This window comes from Calypte anna, chromosome 15 (genome assembly GCF_003957555.1).
Source record: "Calypte anna isolate BGI_N300 chromosome 15, bCalAnn1_v1.p, whole genome shotgun sequence".
Taxonomy (NCBI): Eukaryota; Metazoa; Chordata; class Aves; order Apodiformes; family Trochilidae; genus Calypte; species Calypte anna.
In genome coordinates, this window is record NC_044261.1 from 6855933 (window position 1) to 6868145 (window position 12213).

The 12213-nt window shown below is 41.7% G+C and overlaps 1 protein-coding gene across 17 annotated transcripts in view; it reads right to left on the reverse strand.

Moving 5' to 3' along the window:
• The window catches only part of FBRSL1 (fibrosin like 1), a 515430-nt gene that overhangs the window by 89192 nt on the left and 414025 nt on the right, over positions 1-12213 (reverse strand). For 12 of the 17 annotated variants that reach the window (XM_030460351.1, XM_030460348.1, XM_030460342.1 and 9 more), the window contains one exon: positions 7811-7864. The exons of the other annotated variants lie outside the window; for them this stretch is intronic. In XM_030460351.1, coding sequence (XP_030316211.1) covers positions 7811-7864 — 54 coding nt within the window. The remainder of the gene's footprint in view (positions 1-7810; positions 7865-12213) is intronic. 17 annotated transcript variants of the gene reach the window in all.

The following is a 12213-nucleotide window of genomic DNA, read 5'->3' on the forward strand; positions in this document are numbered from 1 at the left end:
GCACCAAGTGTGAAATCCTGACCCCGCTGCAGTCAGTGGCAAAATTCCCATAGATTTCCTCAGGGCCAGGATGTTCAAACCTGCTCAGACAATCCACAAAGCCCCACTTCAAGGGCACACCTTCGCATGAGATTCCCAAAGGCCTTTTGAGTTTTGACTTAAATGCCTGGATTATTTTTACAATTCCAGTTATGAGTTCTTTGTTCGCAGGGAGTTAAGCAATACAAAGAACACAGTGAGAGAACAATGGAGGTATTACCACGCATGATTTGTCTTTAAAAAAATTATCTTTCTTTTCATGAAGTTATAGATCCAATTTCTGTCTTTATTATCACTTTGCCATGTGAGAAAGTGGTTCTTAATTTTAATAAAGAAGGGGAGCTTCATATTTCAACAAGAGCTACAATGCTTCCTGTGATACAGAAGCTGGAAAGCTCTCTTGGTAAAAGCTACAGCAGACCAGATTCAGAGAGGGAAAGGGAAATAATCCATCCACACAAAGTAAATATATCTTGTCTAGGACATACCTAATGGTGGGCAGCAGCCCAAAGGCATCTTTGTCCAGTGAGACAATTTCTGCCTCCTCCATTTTGAGGGATATTAAGAGCTTCCCCTGCCAAGCCCATAGTAACTTTTCACTTATCAAACTCAGGGCCAAGCAAGCACACATTCTGCTGCAGTCTACAGAGCACCACTGGAATAATACAAATCTTTCCACTGTGTTAACTTACCTGGAGAATAGGCCACATACACAGATTCAGAACCTTTTGCTAAGAAATTTTCTCCCTCAAATTTATTTTGCCCTTAGAAAGGAGTCTGTGGTATAGTTAAGGATGTTCTCACTGAAAACTGTATTCTATTTTATGTGAAAAATGACAAGTTTAACTCAATCCACAAAAGAGAAGTAAAAAAGTGCCCTGAATTCACACCAGCTTGTGCAGCTTACCTCTGAAAAATACAGTATTAGAAGCCCACCATTCCCCTTTCACATTACCATGTAAACTTTGAAACAGACATGCTAGTTGTGTTTGGTCAGCCAAAGCTTCGGATCTATTCCAGTTTTAAATGTGTTATGGAATCTTCTCCCCTGAAGATGACCAATAACCCTATTATTTTACAGCCTTCCCCATTAGAGCCTGTTTACACTAGAGCTGGAGCCATAATAGCAAAATCCATCTTTAAACATGGTCCTCATTGGCAAGAAGTAAACATACTTTTGTAAAATTATTTTCAATATTGTTCCATCTCTGTTCTGGCAAAAGAAATGAAGTTATTTGCAACTGGGGTACCAAGAATCTGGTTTAAACACAGCCCATGTGGCAAGTGAAACAAAGATTTAATACAACATAGATTAAGCAGCCAATCTGCTTTTGTTCCATGCTGCATCTGATGTACTTCTGCATGAGCAGCATCCCTGTGCTAGAGGAAGGGGCAGAGTGGTGAAGCCCCTTACCTGCTATCAGGGCCCAAGGGCCCATTTATTGAATATGAACAAAAAGCAAAATGAGAGAAAACAGTTTCCACACCACAGCTCTCTTACATATAAATTTTTTTTTCAGCCATGTGCAATCTCTTTTTCACTCCTAAACCTTGGAAAGTAAAACACAACAACTGAAGGGCACACAGAGCCCTTTGCAAAAGACCTAACTTGGGCTGCAGCTACATGGTCATCCAAACCAAAAGGACTGTGTACAGTACTGATATTCTCATTTTCCACTCAAAAACCTCAGACACAGGCAGGTGAGGTGTCTTGCACAGCAAGGCCATCCCAGAGAAGAGAACACAGCACAGCCCTCCTGCCCTGGATGCCCAGCTCTGGGGCACACTGCCTGGGCTTTTCAAAGCTGCTGGAGTGTTAAGAGGGACAATATGTTATTTAGTATATGTGCTTGTCATTCTATATCCTGAATCCTAATAAAAGGAATAAAGTAGCCCTAAGAAACTCAAAGTATGGAAGACATTACTACTGAAATAGCAGTAAGAAGAAAATCAGCAAGATCCCTCCTCAACTAATTTCTAGCCAGACCCAAAAGAGAAACCAAAGCAGTAAAAGCAACCAGCATTTATATCTTCCAGCTCCCTTGCATACAATTCTCAGCAAAGGGACTTAACTGTGATGACCAGAGCTGTAAGATACAGAAGCAAGAGAGTGTTTCTATGATTCTCCTCAGGTAGGAGTACAAAATCCCTGCCCTTCTCTCTCCTCGGGCCATTCATCTTCCGCAGGTGATGGAAGCGGCTCTCCCAGCGGGTGGTCCTGCTCTCTCAGACCTTAATGCTTAATTGCCACAAATCAATTCCAACCTCGATGCTCAGGCTGCTGCTACCCCTTCCCCCCTCCCCACCCCTTTCTCTTTACACTGATCACAGCCCAGGATCCTCTCATGTTACTAAATCAATCTTCGGACACACCACCTAGAAAAAACAAAGAGGCAGCACCAGACACCGCTCGCTGTGGCCAGCGGGATGAGTTGTGTTATGCAAGACCAGCCAAAAAAAAAAAAAAATGTCAGCTCTGTGTCCCTGTGGTGTGTGCACGCACGTGTGCACACACACATGCCTCCTATTTTTTTTTTTGTTCAAGTGGAATTAATCAGGAATGATAAACAGTGTTTGTCTCCTGAAAGCAGCAGTGGGGGGATGAAATATGCCTCTTAAGCTTATCAGCTTCAGCGCCACTGAAGAGAAAGCTGGCTTCTAAGCCTAGGGATAATGGGCTGTCCTTTCAGGAAGGTATCAGAAGTCTCAGGAGAGAGAGACAGCACAATGGTGTGACCTTCAGCTAATAAAGCCAACCCTAGAGTCCAAAGAAGCTTGGGGAATATTGACAAAAGTTCATATTTACAACAGCCTGGACCCTTTCCAGATACCATTACCAGTTTAGAGAACCGCAGCCTCTGTACGTACACGCACACAGGCTTTTATTCTGCCTCCTCCTTTCTTTCTTTGTTCCCATGCTGGCAAAAAAATTAGTCAGAAAATGGCAATTCTTCTGCTAATAAGGCCCCATCAGCACCTTTTTAAAACAAAGAGAGTTATTTAAAATTTCAGTTTCAACCTCAGCTCTATCCTCTGCTTGAAGGAAATTCAAGGCCTCTTGTGAGGATTCGCAGTGCGTCATCATGCTCATCAGGAAGAAAGCATATGTGTTTTTGTGGAAAATCTGCTGATGTATTTATAATTCCTTAAACAAAAAGGCAGCCAGCATATTGTAAAATGAGAACTTTTTCCTTTTTTTGTTTTGTTTTGGTTTTAAATAGGCACTGGCAATCAATGCAGCCCCAGTCAGAAATACAAAACCAAAGTTTTTTCAGGCAGAAACTGATTCCCCCCCCCCAGTCTGCAGTGTGGTTTGTGAAGTGACGTTTAGCCCATAACTAGAGTGCATAAGCATGACTGGAATACAAATACCAAATAGTATCTTTTAAATGGTTCATATAGTGAAAAAAGCCAATTTCAGAACATAAAAACCGTTTGAAGCAAAAGTTTCATTTTTCCAACTCCTTAAGTAGTTCCAAAACAAATATATAAATATAAAGGTTTGGAGGAAATCTGTTTTCAAGGGTAATTTCACTGAAATCAATTTTAAATCTCAAAACATTTAATGGAAATAACACCTTCGGTGACAGAACTGTTTGGACCACACTTTTCAATCCAACCATGCCAGTCTGCCATTTTTATTTATCTGCCTCATAATTCATCTTTGCCAAACCTGAAACTAATCTTGCTGGGGTTCAAAAGGGATCCAAAACCTGGAACAGTTTAGAACTTCTCCCAATAACATCTTCTGAAAGGTGTCTCTGTACCTTGGCAGTCTCATTTACCATGCTGGTATTTAACAAGCAGGAAGAATGCTGAACAGACCTCTACAAAGACCACAATTTTTTTGCTTTTACAGCCTTAGCTTTCCAGTGAAGAACCCATTTCCACCAAAAACTACATTTACATCAGCTACACGGGCTCACAAGTAGTTTTCCAGTTTCCTAGAGTTTTGGCCCAAGCATGTATTTTATCTGTTCTCCTTTATCCCATTCCAGCCATATTCAGCTGTCAAGAGTTCAGGTGATGGATTGCAGCCTGCCCAAATTCCAAGTAGTCAAATTAGACATTAATGTTGTGCTTAATGTGCTCACACAAACAAGGTCACTGGTTGCATCAAGACTAATAGGAGATGACACACACTGGGACTGCATGGCCCAGGGGACTGGAAACACACAAAAAAAGTCTTCAGTTTATAGCCACTCTTTCAAAATCATGCCTGACCCTACAGACAGGCTACCCCTGCAAGGACTGTTCAACAACCTGCCCCAGCTCAGGGCAGGAGCACTTGGTCCTTCATAACCTCAGGACAGTGGCACTGCTATTGCCTCAACTGCAGCCAAATTTTGATCACTGCCATGATTAACTTCCCTCCATCCTTGCTCCCAAACGTTGCTCCAAATTGCAGTCATTCTCCCTCTAGAGGTGAGTGAACAAAATCAATAAGCAGTACTGAATTTAGGAGGTGTTGTAAAATATCAGAGAAGAAATATAAAGGCTCCTAGGAAGTCAATAGTGCCATCAGAAAGATGAAACCATGTCCATCTTGGAAAAACATCAACTAATTCATCTATGGGGAAATAACACAGAAAGACAGAGTCACAAGTGAGAGTTATTGGGTTCCTCTAGCATGAGCCTGTAGCTCTGCTTGTAGCAGGGCAAAATACCCATTACCAGCCCACTTAAGGGCATGAGGATGGAAAGAAGACCCCTGAAGGAAATAAAACACAATTTCCTATGGATAAGAGAAGGTGTTACAAATTATAACATGAAATACATTATTTCCAAGACCATCTCTCTATACACTTTCAAGGATGTGAGGTTATGTCTCCTGGCTGCCACCAAGTCCCTAACTAAGTGCTTTTTATTGCCTAAACTTTAAACCAGAATTGTTTTGTTTATAATAACAGCAAGTTCCTATTGAAAAGCTCCAGCAACAACTGTGTCTGGTTGTAATTTTATACCTGTTTTCCATGGCAGAAGCCCCTGGCTCTCAGGAAACCACAGGGTATTAACTGTATCCCAGAGACACAGGCAGATCCAGGACACATCTTCTGCCACGGTGGATGGGCAACTGCTACAAATTGTCATCTTCACTTCCAAACCCCAGACACCTCAAGTTTTGCTTTTAGAATATGATTTTAATAATGAATATTGAAGATAAAAGGCAAAAAACTCATGCTCAGAGGTGTGATTAATCCCACCTGTGCTGGTCCCAGGCAAGCTCTCCTGCACCCTGCCTTTGAACACTGACACAAGAAACCCAAATGACCTGCCAGTGTTGTCTCAGGACATTGAGCCAAAAAGTAAAACAAATTCAGGGCTTGAAATTGCAAAGAATTAAGCCTTTATATCAGCCAAGACAGCAACTGGACCTCAGACGCCTGTTTCCCTCTGAATTTCTCCTCACTGCTGTGACGTGCTCACACTGAAAATTTTCCCTTGAGCAACTGCCTGACTAAAATACAGCACACCCTTACCATAAAGCCCTTTGTTAAAACATCTTTACCATAAAGCTGCAAAACCTTGGCTCCAAAGTACATTAAATCCTTGTAAACCTGCCTTCATTTTAACCATGCAGTATTTCAAGACACAAAGCGCTCCTTCCAAGAGATAGCACTTTAATGAGGAAAGGGGTAAAATATATAAACCAAACCTCATTATAGCATAATTTCTAGGAGACAAGCATGCTGTTATAAAAAGAAGCCATGGCAATTGCATTTCACATGGCTTGAAGATTTAACACTATTAAAGAGCCACTGCTACTTTCACAGCCATCCGTGGTGTTTTCTTTTGAACGTAACAGAAAGCAACCAAAATTATGGGTCCACTGCCAGGTATACATTTTAAATTCTGTAAATTGTTACAAATGCTGGAATCAACTCTACTGCATGCTCATAAAACATAATGCAGATTGGATGGTAAGGGACTGACTGCAAGTTACTGGGTATATACTTCTGCATTTTAAACCTCCCCATTCTTAGAAGTTGTTGCTTTAAGCATGATGATGTAGCATGGACATGGTAAATTACCCAAATCAGATCCAGTTCATGCAGGATTGAAAGAGCTTATAATGATACAGCTTGTTCAAGTGTTTCAATGAAGTCAAAGAAACCCACCAAAAAACACACTAGAAGAAAATTCTAAGGTACTGACAGACAACTGAAAGTGATGGATGTAACAGTGTTTGATACATCCTGTCAAATAAACCAGGGTAACTGGCACATAGAAGGGGCTGCAAACTGTTTCAAAAATAAAAACTCAGGGTTTTTTAAATGTGAAACTCAGTTACTTTCTACAAAACATCAAATGGAACAAACCCCTGCAGCCAACTAGAAAAACGTTACTGGAAAAAACTGTTCTCTCACAAACTATCTATCTATTAACAGAGAATCCTGAATTACATTGGGCTGGAAGACTTTTAAACCTAATCTAATAAAAAAAAAGCCATTACTGATTACAGTTTTTCCACATTAGTCTTCTAGTTGTAACTTCTGAAATGAAAGTTTAGCAATGATTAGGTATTTACTACAATCAGAAGAGAAAAATATTGAAAAATATGAACATAAATGTCACCAGACAACATACTTCTTATTTTGAAGGGAGAGGGAAACAGCACAAACAAAAAATAACCCCAAACTTTCACAATAACCCCACCCCAAACCAAACAGCAGGAGGAATGAACTTCATGGTAGCTGTGACTTGAATCACATGTGATTGATGGATGCTGAAAGTGAAGACACCAGTGGAAAATTAAACCAAACAAAGCACCAAAATTGTGACAGTTATTTTGTGCCTCTTGATACTACTTCTGAAAAAATGATGCAAGAAGGATCAAAATTTCAGCAAACGATCCTTTTAGTTACTGTCACAGATCTGGGTCAACAACAGGGTCAAATGCTGACATCTAACCAATGCCTGTAACCTAGTTAAGATAAGTATTTCCTTTTCTCTCTTTGCTGTAACACATAATGAATGAAATTCTGGACTGAAAAGTGCTTGTTCTGCCTGATTACCAGAAGTTTCAAAACTCACTACATGTTGACAGAGTAGAAGTTCTGATGGCAATTCCCAGAGAAGACACCTGAAGAGGACACAATACACCAACCCTTTTTCTAAATACAAAATCAATACCCTTGCCTTTGGGTCCTGCTGCTGAGATACTTTCACAATTTTCATTTCTACTGATGTAACTCTTCTTTTCATGCTTACAACAGGATAAGAGGTTCCTCTTTCACCAGCATCACTCCCTTGGTAAGCCACAAGAGACTTCTCCAGTTCTTATCAACTTTGTCAGGGGAGAAGACAGGAGGCTGGACAAGTCAGCACACAAATTATGCCACAGGATGTCTGGCTTTAGGGTAACCCAGACTAGCACACATCTTCCCTTAACTTTTACTTCAGTATTTTTCTGCTTGGCTGTGCAACTAAACCTCAAGGAAGCAGAGAGCTGCAAGCAAGTGCACATGCTACTTCAGTCTTACAATCTTCCCACTCCCTCCCTTAATAACAGAGGGTTTAGGGTGCGAGAAACAAGAAGCCTTATCACAAATGTGTAATGAGACCCTGAGCCAACAGGTTAGCTGACATGGAACTGTTAACAGTGAACTGGCTTGGAGACAGTGTTGGGGGGAGGGAGGGTAGAAAGAAAAAAAAAAAAAAAAAAGGAGACAGGGAGTGTGAGAGAGACAGAGACAGCAACCAATTCAGCTCCAGGAAATCAAGCTAAATCAGTCCCAAGTGCCCATGTTGGAGAGACTTGATCTCATACCTTGCTTGTTATCAAGGCACTCCTGATACGAGTCAGCTCCAGTTCCGTTGCGGTCTACAGACAAAACAAAAAGTTTCATTCATATCAAACAGAAATATCAGAAACTTCTCAAATGGCAGCCTTGCTGGAGCAACAGGTTACGTGCAAATAACCCCACTTCTTTAGGAGGCCACGCTGGTTTGCTCACATAAACTCTGACTTGTTAGGAACAAGCTGCAATAAACTGACACCAACCCAGTGTGTGTTTGTCCTGGGTGCAGGGTGGGATCCTCCCTCCCTGCTCAGCTGTCTCCAGGCTGAGGGGAGGGGATTGTAGCTGCAGCTGCTCTGAGGAAGTTCCTTAAGCACAGGGAAGATGGAATACTTGGAGTTAAATCTATCATTGATGCTGTCCACTGTAGGCCCTATAAAGCCACTGGTTTAAACCAGCAGATCCCAAACTACGTTCTGGAATGGACTTCTCTGTGGCTTATGGTGCTGTGCTCCCTTTCAGGTTTTGGCTGCTACATCATGTGAAAGAGGCCTGAAAACACACAAACATACATTCCAATTATTACTCTTCCTTGGAAGCAATGTTGCTGTGGTTACCACTAGGGTTATGTGATCCAGCAGCAGGAAAGGAGCTGGTCTGTGCCATGAAAATGGGGAAAAAGCTGAGTCTGCTGTACTCATGTGTGCTCCACACAGGCAAGACACCAGAGAGCTCCCGAATGCAGGTGTGGTCACACCAGTTGCATTTCACAGCCACTGTGGGTATCACCTAACAAACCCCTTCATCTGCATTACCAGTTCAACAACTCGTGGGCTGTATGTAAAAATGGTTTAAACTGTGGGTTAGCAGAATCGGGTTACAGCAAGGCTTGGACCTCAAAAGGAAACCAAAGAATGTTCCAGCATGGCTTCTCCTCTTGCTTTACGATTCAGTTCAACCACAAAAAAAGTTTGGATGGTCCTTGAGAAAAAATATTAAATACATCTGTAAACCCTGGATAAACTAATGTTCTTTCAGTGGTTTACATGCACCTTAGCTATCATGCCAAGTATGAGGAATAAAGCAGCTGAGCCCATGTGAAAGGCATCTGCAGACACTAAGGGTCCTCAAAAACTGAACATTCTGTACATCTCACATTTAAGAAAACACATGGTGCTAAAATCTGTCAGGTGGTGTAACTACCAAACCATTTGATCAAGTCAAATACTACTCTGACCTGACCAGCTCCAGTGGCACTGGAGATAGCTCCTCTACTAGAATAGTTTTGTCTGGGTGGTGATCACTATTGAAAACCCACCCCAGTGGGACTGGGAGTTAACACCTCTCACTAGAGGCTGAACTGGGTAGACAAGCCACTCAGTAATAATATTTCAACCTCACTATCAAAAGAACTAGCAAAACCACAACACGTGAATTTATTTCTTAAGATGCTCTTCAGAGCCAAAAGATTCTGTTCACAACAGAAAAAAGACACTGAGAACCTTCCCACCCAGGCACCTGCAAACAACTGCATTTCTGCACTTCCAGAAAGGGACTGGTCCCTGAACATGATGGCTTTCTGGCAGCTCTCATGTGTGGCCAATGGATTCCCACACAAACTGCCCTTCCATCTTTGCTGGTGATGGCTCCTTGAATGTATGAAGAGATCCAGATCAGAGTTAAAAGGCTTCACATTCAGCAATAGTATTTAATGAACAAAGAAGGAAAAATTGAAGTTGCCCCACCATTTGTGTTGTGTAAATCCCAGATAATAGATCTTCTCCCTAATCCTAATGAGGCCTTCCTATTAAAATCTTTATTAGCTTTCAGCTCTGCAGATTGCCCAAAGGCTCATCAGTTTCCCTATCTCTCAGTACCAAGATCTGCTTTAACTTTTACAAATAGCTCTAAGATATTTCTCAGCTTATCAGCATTGCCAAGCAGCCTGTCTTATCATTACTATTGCAGATAAAATAAATGAGCTCAGGATGATATGAATAATGGCATTTTCTGTAGGCTGGTTTCCCATTACATTTTCAACAGATTGTAGATTTAGACTTCAGCACAAAAGAAAAAAATAAAAAAGAAGTGGAGGGGGAAGGGTGTTGTGTTTTTTCTTCCTCCCATTTACCTTCACTGTCTCAGAGCACGGGCTACATTTTTAAGCTCACCTGATACGAGCAAGTAATTAATTTTGAAAGAGAGCAGAAAAACCTCAGCTCTGCTTTCTCCGAAGACCAAAAGCACAGTTACTTCTGGGATGTTTTTTCAGCTGCATTTGTTGGAGAGAGAGGCAAGGGCTAAATTGCACTCTGCCTAATGAAGCCATCTTCATTAGTTTGTTCCTTTCCCTAGCAGACTCGGAATACCAGTCAGATTGGGAATTGAAATCATGAAAAGCAACAGAACTGCATTTGAATTAAAAGCCTGGGCTACAAAGGTCTCCGGCGTCTGCTCCGGGCTGATTAGCACCAGGCACGTGTGGCAGGGTTGTGGCACAGAGCGAATTTTACAGCTCACATTCAGGGATAAATGCAAAGCATTTGGGGGAGATGAAGCTGAGAGACCAACACGTCTCTCCCTTTTCCTGACAGCAAGCAGGGAGGTCATTTTCTGGCAACCATTTTCTGCCTGGTCCCTGCAGCAATCTCTACAGGGTTAAACACTTTCCTGCTCCCCAAATTTGTAGCCCTGTCGCTGTATCAAGGTTATCTATTATTGGCACTGACAGGTGAAAATTAATCTCCTAATTATTTCTTGCTGCGTAATCTGCACAGAAGAAGTAACATAAAAGGATTACAGCACACCCTCTACGGAAGGCTTTGCTAGAGAGCCAATCATCCAGGGAGATAGAAGGTATGTGGTAAAGAGATATTTATGAAGGATTTCCAACCATTTTGAAGGCAGGATAGAACTTTATAACCTACAGCTTTGTAGGTATCTTGATAGCCTAAATGCTTTTTATTGTTGAGTATTCCAGGGGAAAAAAACCACTAAGATTTATACCCATTATGTCCCCAGCTCTCCTTTGGTATAACAGTTACTGCAGAAGTGACATCCACGTACAAATTTTTTTTGCCCTACACAAAAACATTATGGCAAGCAATGTTCTCAGCTTGATTTAACTCAGCATTAAAAATCTTGCTGCTACCTTCCATAGCAATTTAAAGATAACATTTTTTCCACAAGAACATAAGCTAGGCTGAGTGCTTTCAAAATTAAACATAAAAAAAAAAAATTTAAAAATCTCACTTTGTAAACAAGCTCAAAATATCTTTGGGAACAGAAACTGCCACCTTGAAATGGTGTCTTCATGTAAACTCTCAGTCTTCTCCTACCACCCACTATCAAGTAAGGTTTATTTTAATAGTATTTATTCTTAACCCTTGCAATGCAGTTATAAACAGCACAAAGAGGTGTTGTGGAAAACCTGTTTTCCTATATCTAAGTCAGCAGCTCCATCCTAGTTTGAGTTTACAAGAACCAGTGATCACAAGTTGCCATTCTCACAATTTAAAATGCCATTAGCTACCTTGAGTGACACTCCCATGCCAAGCCATGTCTGTGAGCTGGTTAATGCAGGGGTCACTATCTGTAAAACTCTGGCAGGGTAATGGAACAGGGCAGCAAGGTGATTAATACCCCAGCATCACCATCTGCAATCAAGTCTCTCCACCTGTATCAGTCACCTATATTTTCCATTTTCTTGATGCTGACCTTTCCTACATGGTGCAGCAACATCACTAATTCCTTTATGCAAACTTTCAAGGCTTAAATCCAGCACCATTTCCCACCTTTCTGAAAACCATGCCCTGCCACAAACTTTGCAAGCAGCACACTGGTCAGAAATGAGCATCCACCACTCTGGTTTGCGTTTCCAGTGACCAGGATCTCACAACTGGGTCGATGTTTGGTGAATCAGAACATACAAACTAACAAAATGCACAAAATTAAACCGTCAAGGCACTAAAATCAGGATCAAACCCAGCCACCCCTCAACGACTGCAATGTTTCCCGGCAGCCACACGGTGGCACACAAAATACTACAAAATATTATCAATTAAATACAGAAATCAGGGCCTGGACTTCAAAACAGCCATCGCACCTTTAACTTCCTAAAACCAGGGAGAGCTGTGGAAACCTGCCTGGCTTTCCAGAGCCACCATCAGGGGTCACTGCGTCCCCTCGGCTGCCGCGATCCGCGGAAAAGCGACTGGGAGGAACCCACAAAGCTGGAACACATTTGTAACTCAAGGGACAAAAGCTGGGCAAGACATTCGAAAAATTCCTAGAATCACCACCACCACTCAGAATTTCAATAAGCAACTCAAATTAGGGAAATTCCCCAGCAGTGACAGAGGTGTTAGGATTGTTCACCTTTCTCCTCTGTTGGTTTTGACACCTCCCAGCCCAGGCAGGCACTGCCAGCTCG